General features: G+C 47.5%; 1 protein-coding gene across 3 annotated transcripts in view; it reads left to right on the forward strand.

Moving 5' to 3' along the window:
• The window catches only part of TIMM50 (translocase of inner mitochondrial membrane 50), a 46883-nt gene that overhangs the window by 4173 nt on the left and 25303 nt on the right, over window positions 1–17407 (forward strand). For all 3 annotated transcript variants that reach the window (XM_077840544.1, XM_077840546.1, XM_077840545.1), the window contains exon 3: window positions 285–316. In XM_077840544.1, the coding sequence (XP_077696670.1) occupies window positions 285–316 (32 nt within the window). The remainder of the gene's footprint in view (window positions 1–284; window positions 317–17407) is intronic.

A 17407-nucleotide genomic window follows, 5' to 3' on the forward strand; every position in this document is an offset into this window, starting at 1 on the left:
TCACAAATTAATGGAATGACCGCATCGCTGATTTGCATTGGGTGTTTTTTGATCTGAACAAAGTGGGAAGGCAGGGACATCTTGTTCCACAACTTCTCGGGCCGGGGAAGTGAGAGGGAGTTTCTCTGCTGTCTGCAGAGATCTGTTTGTTATGTTGAGGCCTTCAAACATGTAATGTGGCCAGGTGTACACATGGGTCTGGTACCTGTTTGTAACAGTGTTCATGTTGCAGTGTTGGCTGAGAAAGTGACTGACTTCTTCTTCATCTTCTGTTTTGCTGGCAGGTAGTAATTCAGTGGACGAGCAAGGGGCTAAGGTAAGGTGCTTTCTGTGTTCTTTGGGTTTTGCTCCTCGTTATACAAGGGAATTGTCCGTAGAACTGCAGTGAGCTACAGTGCTGTTTGCTTGGTGAATGCCACAAGAGGGCACTGTTTCTGTTTGAACATGTTCTGCAAGGCTGGTTATGTGTGCACCAGGAATCAATAATAATCTTTCCTGCATGAGCGAATGGTACAAGGTTAGGTTTATGGTTGGGGACGGGGGAGTGTCAATTAAATTAGCCAGGTACTCAGACAGTTATCGCTGTTCTCTTAGTAACTGGCCAGTTGAACATTGCTCGCTGGTTGTGATTTGGATTACTTCCTCCTACAAAGTGAGGAGGAGGAGAGAGGAACAGTTCTCAGCCTAAGCCAGAGAGTCCAGTTTTAAGATAGACAGGCCCAGGGACCAGCCAAGAGGAGTGAAATAAGAATTGTTTCTGTGCACAGCTAGTGATTGCCCAGGTGCTGGCTTAGCCATAGGAGATCCCTGTAGTTCTATAGAGGTCGCTCACACTTGGCTGCGTGGACCTCTTCAGCACAGCAAGCCTAGTTACAGCATGGGGTGTGTTGGCGTGCGCGTGCTCTGCCGTGTTGTCTTCTGGGGTTTTGTAAAGAACCTTCAGAGCATTCCATAGTAGCACCCGGTACACCCTTCAAATCCCATTCTTTCAGGGCCGAGTCCTGACAAGTGTCTTCTTCCCAGCAGGGGGCGTGATGGTATTGAGGGAGCTTTGAGGTATCCATCAGTGACATTGGCTTCAATTTCCACTGGGAAAGAATCAGAACAAAATTGATGTGTGGGTTCCTGGGGGTGTGCACAACGGGAAGGAATTATGTGCTAGGTAAAGTCAGGGTTTCTTGGTGTTGGGGGCAAACGCTTTGAAATATCCTGGGTATTGGGTTTTCCCTTGAAACTCCATGATGTTGATTTGGGGGTATTGGGCTAGTTCAGGGATCTACGCTTTTGCTCGGCATGTGCTGTCCCAACGGGGAAGGTGGTCATGGATCAAATAGCTCAGCAAACTTTCCCGCACTGCATTCTAGATTCTCCCATTAGCGCTAATTCTGCTCAGTTGTTGAACACGAGAAGGGAGAGAGAGTTGCCCAATTCCGATAGGTCTTGCTCAGTTTTTCATAAGACTTGCCCCTCCTCTTTTGCAGCTGTCAATGGCTGTGTCAGTTCTTTGCAGACTTCAACTGTTGCTCAGACTTGAGTGGATCTTACAAGCATAGCTGCAGGGAATTTCAGGTTCCTCACGCTCTCTGTGCTAACAACTAGTGGTTTGACTGCAGACGTCCGTCCTGTGCATGAAAGTGACTTGCTCTGTGTGTAGTCGAACTCTTCTGCCAAACAGTCCATCTCCTCGTTACAAATGGAGTTTCTGGGACTCTGTTGTTGACTCAGGGTGCAGGAGCCTTCAGTTGAACAGCCTGTTGCAGTTCTCATCCTACTCCCTGTTGGGATAGATCTTGCTGTTATGCCTTCTCTGCCGCTCAGACCTTCTCTTAATCCAAAGAGGGTTGGTTTGGTGGCTTTTTTTATGGTAATGTTTTAGTCTTAATCTGAGGGTTCAGCCACCAAATTAGCATGAAGTGCGGCATTGGTGTTTCAGAGCATAGACTGTGTCTGCAGCTGTCACCATCTTCCTCTTGGCGTGTTCATGGGTCAATGGCCTTGTGCATCATGTTTTCCAGGGAAGCCTTCCGCACTTTTTGGGTCTCTTCGTAAATCAGCCCTTAGAAGTGTGTTATACCCTCATAACAATCCAGGTGATGAATAGTTTAGCAGTGCCTTGGATGTTTCTGTGAAGCACTTTCCAATGATGCTTTGTGCCTCCTTTCCGGAGTCCCTTACCTTTGCTGAGGTGCCATGGGGAAACCCTTTTGTGCTGGTGATGGGCAGTCCTGAATAAATAAGTCCTCTCTTTATTTTCATAGGAGAGATACCTAGGTGTTGCATCTCCATGATCTTTTCAGCACACAGCTGATACTGTCAATCAGAATGCCATTAAATGCCTGTTGCCTTGATGATGTGGTCACCAGTCTCCTAAAAAATGGTGGTGAGCTCCCCTGACTTATTTCGCAAAGGGATCATCAAACAGGTGGTGGCAATCTCCTTTCACTACCAGGCTAGGCTGAATTTGAACCAGTGACCTGGAAGTGAAAAGCTCTTGCAACCCATTCTTGCTCCTGTGAGCCATCTGGTCATTTTTGGGAACTTTCCTCAACTCATGTAACAGGAGCAAATGAGTCTCAAAGTGTCATGGGAGAAGGGGGCGGTGTGGTACAGAATAGCTGCTGTCAGTGTTCCTAAACCTATATGGCTCCGTCTGGTTTGTTAATGGGTGTCCAGATTGAGTAGGGAGGCTGAAAAAGTTGTCTGTTATCTTCCATTGGAATCAATCCATTGGGTCCCTAGCAGATCTGCTCAAGTCACATTGGCTTCTCTGGACACCCATTAACAAACCAGATGGAGCCATATAGATTTAGGAACACGGACAGCAGCTGTTGGAATTGGAAAAGGTTCAGAAAAGGGCAACGAAAATGATTAGGGGTATGGAACAGCTTCCGTATGAGGAGAGATTGAGAAGACTGGGACTTTTCAGCTTGGAAAAGAGACGGCTAAGGGGAGATATGATTGAGGTCTATAAAATCATGACTGGTGTAGAGAAAGTAGATAAGGAAGTGTTGTTTACTACTTCTCATAACACTAAGAACTAGGGGTCACCAAATGAAATTAATAGGCTGTAGGCTTAAAACAAATAAAAGGAAGTATTTCTTCACACAATGCACAGTCAACCCGTGGAACTCCTTGCCAGAGGATGTTGTGAAGGCCAAGACCATAACAAGGTTCAAAAAAGAACTAGATAAATTCATGGAGGACAGGTCCATCAGTGGCATCCCTAGTCTCTGTTTGCCAGAAGCTGGGAATGAGCGACAGGAGATGGATCGCTTGATGATGACCTGTTCTGTTCATTCCCTCTGGGGCACCTGGCACTGGCCACTGTCGGAAAACAGGATTCAAGGCTAGATGGACCCTTGGTCTGACCCAGTAGAGCCATTCTTATGTTCCAGGGAAAGCTGTGGAATGGTTTATGTGGCTCTGTTCGGAGGGTGTTCGTTTTCCCGTAGAACGCTGCCGTCGAGTGTATTGTGTCCGGGGTAACAGCATATTAGGGTCATAGGCTTTTGGACTGATTTTTTCCCTTAGGCTGCTGATCACATACAGCTCCCGCTGATTTAACTGGGATGCCTGGGTGCTCAGCCCTCTGAAAACCAGGCCAAGGGTCGAGTAATTAACAGGGGAAAAGACCTGTTAGAGGGTCTTCAGTCCCTGCCTCCCCACCTTGCTGACTCTCTTCCTGATGGGCTGAAACTCATGTCATAGGAGCAAATGGGTCTGGAGGCGTTCTGGAAAAAGGGGGCTGCATTCTGAGACAGATGAAATTTCTTCCAGAGAGGTCACTTTCCTCTCTTTCTCATGCTCTACGGAAACTTACAATGGACTCTTCTCTTCCAGTGCAACAGGGAAACCCTGACCTTGAGCAGAGGGCTTTGCAAAAGTGGGTAAGAATGTTGGATGGCTTGAATGTTGAAAGGCTTACGTTGCTGTCTATCAGAGGGTGGCCTTTCCAAAGGAGTATGGCTAAGTGGCCCTTACCTCAAAGGGAGCAATGGGTGGAATGTCTGCTCCATTCCTCTCTGAAATTGGGAGCAGCTGGAGCAAATTGGCAGGAGTGTCCTGCCCTTTCTGAGGATAGAGTGCTGCATTTTCTATTTTATGTGGGGAGGAAGCTAAGGGAGTTCCTGGCTAGGCCAGGATAGTGCGTGTTGTTAGAACTGTTGCTACCTTGAAACCCCTTCTTTTGTCTCTCTGGCCAGTGCTTGCCACCTCTTAGGCTTGAGCATGTTCCTGTTTGCTGCCCGTGTTTTCCTGTGTCCTGAGACTGTAGACAGAAGCTGGGAGAACGTCTGAGTGAAAGTTCCCACAGATGCATTACGATCTGTATTACAACCCGCACATGCTGCCATGGACATGTGAATGGGCCTTGCTGATGGGCTTGTGGGAACTCGCCTGACTGTGGCCTCTTCCACAGCCTACCTGTTACCTTCAACACCCCATTGTTCTTTGAAGGGCTGGGAATGGCCAAGTCTTCGAGTGGGCAGTTCTTGTAACGTGTATCTATCTGCACCTCTCATTTCCTCCCTTTGATGCTGTTGGGGGCAGCTGTAAGAGGGGAGCACTGGGTGAATTGGTGGCTCTCCGGGATTCTCCCCTGCTCCTGGTGTTTTTAACCATTGAAAGAAATGTTGTTTTCATGTCTTCCTGTGTATTAGCTCTGCTTGCACCCATGTTTGCTGGACCAGGTATCCAGACCAAGCTTTCTTTAAACTGGTTCTCTGTGCACTTTCCCTGGCATGCCCTGTGTACTGTTTTACCCTTGTCCTGCCTTCCATCATACAGTGACTGGAAACGGTGTCTCAGAGCAGCCCTGTTAGTCTGTATCCGATGAAGTGAGCTGTAGCTCATGAAAGCTTATTCTCTAATAAATTTGTTAGTCTCTAAGGTGCCATAAGTACTCCTTTTCTTTTTACGAATAGGATACAGACTAACACGGCTGCTACTCTGAAACCTTTCAAAGCAGCCCATTAGTGACGCTGCAGTTAGCTCTAGCTCTTGCTGCTCACTCTCACTAAATGGGAAGTAAATCTTTGTTCAAATACATACAGCATTTGTAGGAAGATGAGAGCCCTTGGCTGGCTTTTTTCAATGGAAAGTGGGTCCCTGCTCTAAGGATTTGGTAGGAATTTGTTTCTCCTTTACTGTCCCCTTTGGAAATTTATACATGTGCCACGGATCCTTTTGAAGCTCACCTTGCAGAAGGGAGTAGATTGCTGGGCTTTCGTGTGTCTGGCTCCTGGAGGGGCACTTTCCCCATTGCCTATGTAAAAATCTCTCCTTTTTTAGATCCGTCCTATGTTACGGGAGGGCTTATTCAGATTGTTTTTTGATATGCAGCACGAGCCATGAGCCCAGCTGGGGCATTAAGGTGTGAATTGCTGCAGTGGTTATGCATTGCATATCCTCATGGCTTTCTGTATGGGGGAGAATGGCTTTCTTTTTTGAAGTGCCTCTTGGCTTCCTGGCTACCCTTTAAATGCAAGGCTTGTTTGATGTTCAGGCAAAGCTCCCAATTCCTCACCTTGTTGTGAATAGGGGCTAATTGTCATGGGGGGAAGCGACCCATAATATCCCCCCCTGGTGCAGCTGAGGACGGCACACTTCCCCGGTATCCTCAGGTGAATGACTTCACTGCCCTGGATGGGAAGTTGGAGCCTGTGTGCTGACAACACACTTCTCTCACATCCCCGCAAATATCCCTTCTCACCTTGGTTAGGCAGCAGGTCTCCTTGCTGTCGGCGCATGCCCTCTGCCAGTGTGAGAATCAGCCATGCTAACAAGTCTTTTCTGGTATAACTGGACTCTTTGTAGAGCCCATGGGCTGTTGAAAATCATCCCTGAAATACAAGGAGTTTGTGATCTGAGGGTAATTGTGACAAGATTGTTCCATTCCTACCCCCTCCTTCAACTGGGGAATGGCGGGGATCGGCTCCTGCATTTACACAGTACAGGACACAGGTGCTGTCTGTACATCACAGTAAGCGCTCTGCTGGTCCCATGGGAGACTGATGCTGCGTAACCGCGATGCCTCTCAGGCTACGGGAGGGGCTGCACTGGGCTGCCTTCTGTTCCTAGAGAATTTCAGATGGGCTAGAGGTGCTGCTGGGATTATTCCTGTGCTGACCTACTTGTCAGCTTCAGGAATCTGTGCGTGTCCTGTAGACACTTGCTCTTGGGAGGGAAGAGAGAGTCTGTGTTCTCCCTTTGCCCACAGGTGCTAGCTCTGTCTAGATTGTTATGTAGCAGAGATGCCACAGAGGCCTTCACCCAGCTTAGCTGTTCTTTGATGTAACTGCAGACCCGTGTTTCTCATAAGCGCTTCGCGATGCAGATACCTCGTTGCTTTCCTCTGTGGCAGTAAAAACCCCTTTGGCTTTCTTAATGATCCTGTCTGCTTAAATGTCATATTCATGTGACTTGCCATAATGAGGTGTCTGGCTGGTAGCAGCAGAGCAAATGTGCCTGATTGGAAAGGCTTGGCACACTTCCCATCTCCTCGAGAGTCACATGGCATCACATAATTGTATCTGACTTGTCTGGTCACCTCTCTCTTGGCTGGCTGTAAAATGGGAGAGCTTTTGATCTGTCTCTTTTCCCACACAGCTCTGCTCATGCTCCCTTTTTTTGGCTTCTAGACTGGGACTCGATCTGTTTGTTACAGTCCAGAGAAGAGCTTCCTCTTTCCCGGGAACTTTAAAATGTGAAATATGGGTGTTGAAAACACCCCAGCTGCCGGTGGCTTCCTTGGAAAAGCTGGATCATGCCAGCAAAGAACAAACCTGCAGATGGGATGTAAAAGTCTGGAGCAAAGGAAGGGAGTTGGGACCAGATCTTTTCAGCAGATGTTGTGAGATGTGCTTGTGGAATAAAGGGATGTGACGCGTTGGGTAGATGAGATGTGACTTGAAGGTGCAAATGAGGAAAACAGGGAAAAGGCATCCAAAGAATTCAATGGCCTGGTCCTGTTCCCAGGGTGTTCTGACTCTTACGTGAGCATAAATACGCAGGCAGCTAGTGTATGCTAAATGGTAGTATTAACCCTGTTTATTACCATAGTGCTTATGGACCCGCCAAGATCAGGCGCCGTTGTGCTAGGCATTATGCAAACACAGGACTGTCCTGAAGCTGTTGTTGAAGATCGTTACAAAAAGTTATTCTCCTTGAGGCTCTTAAACCGGCTGTTCCAGAGCTGCTCCCCCATAAAGTCTTACACACAATCACTGTGGCAAAGGATGGTCCTTGTTTGTGGAAAGTAGGTTACTTAGATTGGAACAAGGGCAGTCTTTTTGTTCTGTGTTTGTACACGGCTAGAACCATGGGGTGCTGCTTCATAACTAGGGCTCCTAGGTGCTACTGTAATACACTGAATAGCATTAAAAATGTACAGCACCTAACACAATGGGGTCCTGCTTCATGACAAGGGCTCCTAGGGGCTATGGTAATACAACTAATAAAACCTGGCCAAATTCTTTTGGAAGCTTCACATTTTCCCTGTTCCTGATTTTCTTTGGGGTTCAGCCATCAAGAGAGTGAATGCAGGCCGGCAAAAGGCAGTAGCTCGCACTTTGAGAACTCCTTTCTTGTAGGTGAACATGGACGTTGACTGGGGGTGACATATGCGAAGGACTCGATTCAGTAAGAGAATTGGAGAATGGACGAGTATGAGTAATTACACTGAGAAGTTACATAGTGCTTTCCAGCCGTTAGAGATCTGTGTGTTGTCACCCTTTAATGTACAAAGCTGCTCCTACTGCTACATTATGTTCAGAAGACCTGTTCTCCCTCCTTAGGGAGTAGGTGGACAATCAGGGTCCAGGATGGCAGAAACTTTTTCAGTCTCGGGTGGTCTCTTGTCCTTGACCTGGTGAGATCTTTTTTCTTCCCTATGTAGCCAATATCCTTTTAAGGTGTGCACCAAATTCCAGGAAGCCAGTGGGAAAGATAAAATAAAGTGCTGAATGCGGCTTTTACTACCGGGAGTCAACAAGTCTGCTGGAGCCGGAAAGTATTCTGTACGGCGACTGGGAACACCTACTTGGTACTGAAAGGGCGTTCTTTCACAAACTACCTTTGTGGAGTCCTTCATCAGCAAAAGGACATATAAACAATGTGCTGCCCCTTTAAGAACCAAGCATATAGGCTCTCCTTAACCGAAGTCCATAGCAAAGGTCTTGGCTCACTTCAGCCAAGTCCGAGGAAAGGTGATGTAATCCCGTTGCACCCGTTGGTTCTCCTTTTGGCACAGCACTCTTGAGTCTTGTTGCTGGACTGAGCCCCCAACTCCCCACAGCGTATTGCGGGAGAGGAGAATTAATTCCCTGCAACTGGCCTAACCTGGTGAGCCAGGACAGCACCATGCATTCAGGGGTCCCACCCTGTAGCTCAGGGAGAGAGTTTAACCCCCTTTCCTGCCAGCCTCTGAATGCGCTTTGTACGCTCAGTCTCTCCAAGCTAAGGTTGGGAGCATGGATTTTCAGTTGTCTTGCCAGTTTCTCTGTCTAGATAGCACTGTTGAGCTTTAAAACCTCATTGAGCCAATGTGAACTGGTTGAGTGTGGGGCCAGTCTCTCCCCGCCCCAAGTTAAACTGCTCCCTTGAAGCTTGTTTTTGTTTACAAATGCCCAGGCTGCTCTGTCATTTGCAGTTGCTGGTGCAAAGCCCTGAGACACACGATAGAAGAAGTGTGGCAATTGTGCTTCTCCGTCCCTAACGTGTTCAGAATAAATGTTGGCCTGCTTGCCATACAGCTCTGGACTTAGAAGATGAAATGAATTCTGAATGAATGAATGACCTTCCCCCTCTCCCCGCTAACAGGAGGGGGTCAGTCTGTTGATTCGTACCCCTCCTGTGCGTGTTTAGAAACAATCCTGGTAAACCTGGTATGCACATAGAAGAAGCTGCAATGCAGGATTCCTCTCCTGAGTCTGTGACCATCAGGCGATGCCTTCATTCTAAAATCTGGCATAGTTAGCAAGCTGGAGAAGTAAATTAGTGCTGAGACTGAAATTGCTGTACAGTTGTGTGTCAGATATGCACCCAACTTGGTAAGAGACTGACTTCATTCAAGCCACCTGTGGCCCCCATTTGAAGAGTGGGGGGTGTCAAGGAGGGTGCCAGCGCTGGAAAGACTGGCTACAAAGAAGTACCATGCTGCACGCATGTCTGACAGGTTTGGCGTTGCTGTTGAGCGTCTCTCACAAGAGCAGAGTGGGCAAGTGATTAGACTGTCCCTGGCTTTTGCTCCCTTCTCCTTCCTTTGTGGATTTGTCCAAGTGGGGAAGTGTTACAGTGAACTCTGCTCACATTGACTGACAACCAGGAGAGATCTGACTGCAATAAAGTAGCCTTCCTGTCCGCTGGCTGACTAAACACAATGCATTTAGGAATGCTTAGTGCTGGAAAAACTGCATGAAAGCTCACAAAGTGCCAGGATTATATGGCATTTGGGTCCTCTGTGTATGTCCTTTTATCCCAAACCTGGGCACTATTGCTGATTTCTTACATATATTAATATGAAACTCCGCCAGTGACATAATATTGCTTCCTGGGGAGTTGTAAATCCAAACAGGGTTTCTTTAATTAACCAGTAATGGAACCACCTGAAGGTTCTCAAATAGTTACATGTTTTGTTGGTCTAATTTGATCATTTTTATTTTTAATTTAAGTTAAAATTATATGATATTTCAGTTAAAATGAAGGCTGCCAGGGTACAGTGGTTTCTCGTGTCTTTAATTCAAACAAAGAAATTCACACCATGCTAAATTGATGTCTTGGTCTCTGAAACGCGTGGTGTTGGGGATTAATTCTCTGTGTCCAGGGTCCCTCATCCTTGTTTCACTCCAGTCTTTTTTTTTTTAACATAATCCCAAACTCTGCTAAACACAGCTGTGATTCATAAACTTCCTTGCTTTTAAATGATCAGTCAGTTACGATATGCTGCTCGTTTCTCCCAGGGGCTGTTAAAAATAAACTCTTGATCAACAAGCATCTCTGCCTCAATCCTGCATCCGCTCTCTGCTGACTCGAGTTCTGTAGCAGTTTCCGCAAAGCCGCCACAGATTTGGGACTCTCTCCTCGTTACCCAAGCCTAAATCCATAGGGAGATTTTCACATGCGGGGGAATGGGGGTGAGGGGGGTCAGATTTCTTTTTGCAGCAAGCTGATCCAGCAGCCCTTGAATTCAAGTGAACTTTTCACTGAAGAATGTCACTTGTTCTGCTGAACAGCCATTCTGGTCCTGCACCTGTGTCAGGACACAATGAAACTTACCCTTCTCCATTGCCTTCTTGTGTGTGGGGCTGGGGCTTGTTCTTTGACGAGTTAAGTTCCTTTTTGTTTGGTGGTGTGGATTCTATAGGGCTTAAACAGCTGGTCCATTATTACAGATGTCTTTTTTTCTTTCTTTTTTTAAGTAGGCAATTGTTCTTGGCATTGAAAGGGCGTTCTTTTTCTAGTCACCTTTTTCTGCTTGCATGTGGTTAGTGGAGCTTGGGTTGGAAGCTGACTTTGATTTGGGTTCTAGCCATCAGTACGGGTACAATTTTCTTTGCCAGTGAAGTTGGCCACAAGAAAAATTGTGTATCATGGAGTGGGGTCAATGGCGAGCTGTATTGTAATTATAATTAGAGTGAACTTAAGAGAAATCTATAAGGGAATCTACCTTCCCAAGAGCCTGTTAATTCCTCACTGGAGTATTGCGGAGCTCAATGAGAGGAGGGATGGCCCAGTGTTAGGGTGCTAGCCTGGGACTGAGAGACCTGGTTTCAGGTCCCTGTTCCACAGGTTTCCTGCGTGACCCTGGGCAAGTCACTTAGTCTCTCAGTGCCTTGGTTCCCTGTCCGCAAAATGAGGATAACAGCACTGACCTAACCATGGGGGTTATGAGGATAAATACAATCAATATGATGAGGTGCTTAGATACTGCAGTGATGAGGGCTGTATAAATACCTTCGATAGCTGATAGCAAAAGGGGCTTCTGGACATACAGATCTGAAGACTATACTCCTTTGCTATGCTTTTTCTCCTCTGTCCGTATGCCCCCAAAACACGTACATGCTTTAGATATATTTTAATTTGGGATCATACCTTCAGAACGAAATCTCCACAACCCACTGTCCCGGTCCTCCACCACCCCCACCTTTGAAAAAGGTTATCCATGCTGACTTTAAATCAGATTTGAACCACATGTTTGAAATCTAATTGTAGTCCAGTAACGCTTTCGGTGCTGTGTAGGTGGGGTGAAATGCTCTTAAGAGAGCAGGGGGGGGTGTGTAGCTCCCTCAACAAGTAGCTATGGATATAAAAGTGACTTGCTGAGGGAGCTAAGGGCACCTCAACTCTATAGCCTGGTTGCCTTGACCACAATTTGTCGTCCTCCACCACTCTAAAGGTGTTAGCCTAGGTGGTAGCTATATGGCTCTAACTGTAAAATTTTGGGATGTGTTTTTTTTTTAGTGCAGATGGGCCATGCACTGTGTTAAGCTTGTACAGATGAGTCCTCTAGAGCTGGGTGAATTTGTTTGACTGAATCTTTTCTCAGTAAAAAAAAATGCAGACACGGTGACTACAGAACATTGTGTGAATTTGTGGGGATTTCGCCAAATTGTTTTGGTTTAACCAAAAAAAAAAAAATCCAAGAAAAAAGCATTTCAGTTTAAAAATTTCAAAGCAAAGTGTCGTTTCCTCTCCCCCCCCCCCCCCCAGTTCAAAACAACTTTTTGTTTGGAAATTTACTTTAATATTAATTTTGTTAATTAAACACTAAAAATTGCTCAATCAAACCAACTAAAATTTCATTCAACCCAAAACTATTTTTTTTTCCTTTTTGATTCACCAAAAACTTTGAAAATGTTGTCTTTCAGTTTGATGTGAAATGATTGCCAGCAAACCAAAAAATCCATCATCTATCCAGCTCTAATCAAGTTGTTTACTGTATGCCTGGAAGGCACTCAGATGCTACAGTGATGAATGTGGGCTAAAAACATATGTTGAAGCAAATGCAGTTCCAGGCTTAAGTTTAGGAGTTAATATTCTGAAAAATTTAATAGCAAAAATAATTATTTTAAAAGAAGACAAGCTGTGTATGGCTGAAGGGAGTCTCATATGTTGCTAAATAAGGGATCTGCAGGATTCCTGGTTGACTGGTGCATTTTAAAAGTGTTTCCTGATAGTGCAGAATACATTCCTTAGCACTTGTCCTTCCACCATGTGTTTCCAGTTTCTTTTCCTTTTATTGAACTTACACTACAGTCTTCAGTCATCGCTACATATAGTTCTGCTCAGCGAAGGCATAAAGCTGTCCTCCAGACAATAGGTGAGAAGGAATAGTATGAGCTCATAGCACAACAAATTCAGACAGTTATTTTATATAAGGCTGGGGACGCTTTATGTGGTTTGAATGGGCAGCCTGTTCATTATTGAAATCTTGGCCGGATACACCTGTAAACTTATCAAGGATCTGATAGGAGGAGGCCTTCAGTAGCAGTAATGGCTGGATGCCGTGCCTTTCACTTAGGGGTTGTTGGCTCACGTCCTGCCTGCTCCATTTGACCTTTCATTGGTCCTCCTCTTGTGAAATGAGTTGGTGGATCCTAGTCATGTTTCTAGTGAACAGGTTTCCATGTTGCAAATGAAGTCACAGCAGAGAATGTGCTGGAGGGAAGCACCTGCCTCATTGTAACTCCTGATTTCCAGATGTCAAGGCCTCGCCACCCTGGCATATTCTCTAGGCTTCTGAATTCTTTATCTGCAACAGCTGGTCAATCGATGAGGGTGATTTTGGCAAATCTTTATCTTGGCAGAGTGGCACCGAGAGGTGGAAAGCCAAAATGTCAGAGCTACAAAGCAGGAGGCTTTTGTGTTCGACCACTAGTAGAGAGCTCAGCTGGCTGCCTGGTTCACTCCTCCCTTAGGGGGCCCTGCAGGCGTGCATTAAGTTGGGTGGAATTTCCTTGCGGGGGGTGGGGGGGTGGGGAGGGAGGCGGTTCTGACCTCAGATACGGCACACAGTTTGAGTTGTAGTCTGTTAGATTTTCCTTTTAGTCAAGTTTAAACCACCTCCGTGCCCCAGTAGACCATAATCCTGCCAAACTTGGGCTTTATCTACTAATGCTCAAGACAGGTTTCAGAGTAACAGCCGTGTTAGTCTGTATTCGCAAAAAGAAAAGGAGTACTTGTGGCACCTTAGAGACTAACCAATTTATTTGAGCATGAGCTTTCGTGAGCTACTGAGCTGTAGCTCACGAAAGCTCGTGCTCAAATAAATTGGTTGGTCTCTAAGGTGCCACAAGTACTCCTTTTCTTAATGCTCAAGAGTGTTTTGTGATTCCAGGTGACTTCCTGTTGTTGCCACCTCACTTTAGTAATTAGTACATTGGTATAAACCTCGTTATATTTATGGCTCAGGTGACGGTGCTGCAAAGCTCTCTGGGAAATGAACACTGGGTTTTTTTTCTCCTGACAGCTGTTGTGGGGGCCACTTCTTTCATGGCCCCTGAGAGGGTCAGCTGTGCGTTCTTTTCATCCTCCTGATCTGGATGTGCATTAAACAGGGAAGAGGGATTAGGATGAGAGGGACTTTGTTTCCTTTCAGTGGAATGGCCGATGTAGTGCTCACAGTCATACCAGGGGAATTGCATCCTGAAAGGATGTTGTCTTCACTTAAGCAGTTGTATAAATCCTGTTACTGTTTGACCTCTTCCATGTGAGTCTAAATAAAAACATCTGATTGGATTTTGCTCTTTCCTGACTGGTGGGAGGCCAGCCAAAGACAGCTGGCCAAAATTATCTTATCCCCCTGGTTCTCCCGGCAGTGGGGTGTTGGAACTCCAGGGGACGCCCCCCCACAAACATTCATGTCCTCATCCCTCAGGGGGGTCTGACTCATGGGCATCATGTCAGCTTTGCTAACTTGCTCTCCATAATAGCCTGAATTTGTTAAAACAGGCTCTGACTCCTGATGCATCTGAGCATTTGGCTTCCTCATGCAGTCAAACAATAACCTGTTTTTGTTTTGTTCCTACTTCCTTCCCTTCTTCCCCTAACCTCTTTCATTCAGTGTCATCAGCTCTGCGCTGTCCACAGCAGAAGCCCTTAGAAATGGCTGTTTTGTGAGCCACGTGTTTATAAAATGATGGCGTTATGGCGTTCAGAGAGAGCACTTGATTGTTATCCTCCATGACATGGAGCGGGTTGGTTAGCAAGTTCTAGTGATCTGTAACAGTGCTGCCGATGGAAGTGCAGTCTGGAAGGAAGAACACCCAGTTTAAGAAGTGTGCCAAGTTTGCTTTCTTCTGCCACCCAGTTCTCACTTGTTGGGTTACTTTCTGAGCTTGCTGCTTTCTCGGGTTCGTTTCCTCATTAGGTGGCACTGTGGAGTTAGCAGCAGGCTTGCACCAACCAGTCTGCCCTTAACATGATTTGCCGAGCTTTCTGAGGGAATGAACCCTCCTAGTTCATTACCAGTTGAGGCTGAGGTAGGAGGTACTCTCTCCATTCCCTTGCCGTCTTGGACAGTTTCAAACGGGGATTAAACAGGCTCAGTTAGGCCTTTGTATAGGCTACCGATATCTTGAAATGGTTTTCCAGATACTCTTGCTTGAGATATGTTTTCTGAACTGAGATATATTCACACAGCCTCCTCCTAAAAGCCTGGCCACTGGACCTCAGGCTCCTCTCTTTCAGGAGCAGCAAACTCACTTCATGCGCACACGTGCTCTATGTTTAAAGAGCAGTGCAGTTATTTGGGGGGGTTTACGGTGCCGCATGGCCTAGGGTTGCTCTTATCCTAGGCTGAGATGCCATTTATAAGCAGAAATGCTTAGGGGGACCACGCTGCTGATTGATTCCAGACTAGCCTAGAGATGCGTTAGTGGGACTCAGTAGGAGTAGTTTAAAAAAAGAAAAAAGAACTGAAATCTCTCGCTGTCCTGCATTTAACATCCTGCCACGGGATTACCTGCCCAGTGGGGAATTGTACCTTTTGCTTGCTGTACAGGTTTCCCTCATCTCCCTGTTATGGGCACCGTCCACAGGCATATCTGGGCCAGTGCCCCAGCTGAACTTCCTCTCTGGCAGCAGGAGGAAGCTTGACACCGTATCTGTGTAGCTGGACCAGAGGGCAGTGCAGGTGGGGAGATGGAATTCACAACCCAGTAGCCACCATCCCTTTCATCCTGGCAATTGGGTGACCTGCAAACCCTAAAACTGGTCCTACCAACGGTTGGCTGGGTAGGTGTGTGCTGTTGGAGAGATGGTACTGGTTCAGAAAGAGCACAGGGTAGACATGTAGATGCCTAGTTACTTTCTCAGGAGGAAGGGCACAAAAGGGAACGGACCTTCCATTCATTAGTGTGTGTGTGTGTGAGTGAGTGAGAGAGGCTCTGGGAGATTATGGGGAGAGATACAACTAAAAACACAGAGCCCAGCCACAGAACAGGAGGTAGCAGACTTTATTTTTGAGCAGCAGCTCCTTTTGGAAAACTGCCTCTGGGTGTGTGCTGTTGAGAGAGGGAGAGTGTACTACAGCTTCCTTCTGCCTAAAAAGTCTGTCTAGGCCGTCTGGGTTCTGTTCTGGCCAGTGACTACTTGCTGCTGCTCAGAAAAGTAAATAAACTGTCAGCTACAAAAGAAACCCATTGGTGTGATGTGACAAGGGTTAGAAGCGGAACAGCTGAGCTTCTGGCCCACAGAAGGCGGCAGGGAAACAGCTTGAGAATGATGAGAGCTTCTTGTGACTTTCTCAAGTGCAGAGCTCTTCGCACAGCGCTGTAAAATGTACTCCGCGTTCTGCAAAATACAGAACATGACACAGTCCCGACACCTAAAAGCTCATAATCCCAGTCGGGCAACAGATTAAGTGGTAAGGGGTGATTCCCTTCAACCTTAAGGCTGGAGCAGCTTTGGAGGCACTTGCATGCCTCTTCCCCATCTTGGTCTGGACCCTAGCACGCAACTTATTTAATTGGACCCTGGACACTGACTAGTCATTTGATCAGCAAATCCATGCCTGATTGGCAGGAGGGGGATGGGTTTGCATCCTGTAAACACAACTACAGGGCTGTGCAGTCTAATATGCAGCGGGGATATTTCACCTCTAACTCCCGGAAGGTACAGGAACTACTGCCTGGTGGGGGCAAGCTTACCTATGTGGGGGGGTCCAGTTGCTCAATGCCGGCATAAGCAGCTAGCCTGATGGATGTCACATTAGCCTCAGTGGGAAACAGACAGTTAAAGACAGGCCTAAGGTCCTTAGAACTTTATCTAAGGATCGTCTCCAGGTAAGAGGTTGGGTAGAGACTGCCTTTGTCTTGTAATACCAAGCATCTCTTATTCATCCAAGTGCATTATTATTACCATTCTTTGTATTGCAGTAGTGTCTAGAGGCACCCTCCCCCCCCATCAACGATCAAGACTGCCTTGTGCCAGGCGCTGTACAGATATAACAACACGATTGTCCCTGCCTCCCGAAAGACTGTACAATCTAAATACATTGATTTATTTGGTTCACAAACCTGTGTATCCCCCACAGAACGGGTGGACAAACTACAGCCCGTGGGCCACATCCAGGCCGCCAGCCAATTTAATCTGGCCCCTAAGCTCCCGCTGGGGAGCAGGGTCTGGGGCTTGCCCCACTCCCGCTCTCCAGCCGGGGAGCAGGGTCGCTGGCCACAGCTCTGTGCAGCTCCCGGAAGCAGTAGCATGTCCCCTCTCCGACTCCTATGCATAGGGGCAGACATGGGACTCCGCACGCTGCCCCCGCCCCAAGCGCCGCCCCCGCAGCTTCCGTTGTCTTGAAACGGTCAATGGGAGCTGCAGGGGCAGGGCCTGTGGACGGGGCAGTGTGCAGGGCTGCCTGTCCGCGCCTCTGCGTAGGAGCCAGAGTGGGGACGTGCCGCTGCTTCTGGGAGCCGCTTGAGGTAAGTGCCGCCCGGAGCCTGCACCCCTGGGCCCCTCCCGTGTCCCAGCCCCCTACCCCACCTCTGATCCCCCTCCTGCCCTCCGAACCCCTCAATCCCAGCCTGGAGCACCCTCTTGCACCTCGAACCCCTCATCCCAAGCCCCACCCCAGAGCCCACACCTCCGGATGGAGCCGTCACCCCCACCCCACCGCGCCCCAACACCCTGCCCCTTCCCGCACCCTGAACTCCTCATTTCTGGCCCCCACCCCAGAACCTGCTCCCCCAGCCAGAACTCTCACCCCCTCCCGCACCCCAGCCCCCAATTTTGTGAGTATTCATGGCCCGCCGTACAATTTCCATACCCAGAAGTGGCTCTCAGGCCAAAAGTTTGCCCACCCCTGCTCTGCTGTGAGCCAGGGTTCAGAAGTGGTGATGTCTGAATTCTTTTGCATCTCCTCAAACCTAGCCGGACCAACCCAGACATTGGACCAAATCGTAGAACGTGA

This window comes from Eretmochelys imbricata, chromosome 23 (assembly GCF_965152235.1).
Source record: "Eretmochelys imbricata isolate rEreImb1 chromosome 23, rEreImb1.hap1, whole genome shotgun sequence".
Classification (NCBI taxonomy): Eukaryota; Metazoa; Chordata; order Testudines; family Cheloniidae; genus Eretmochelys; species Eretmochelys imbricata.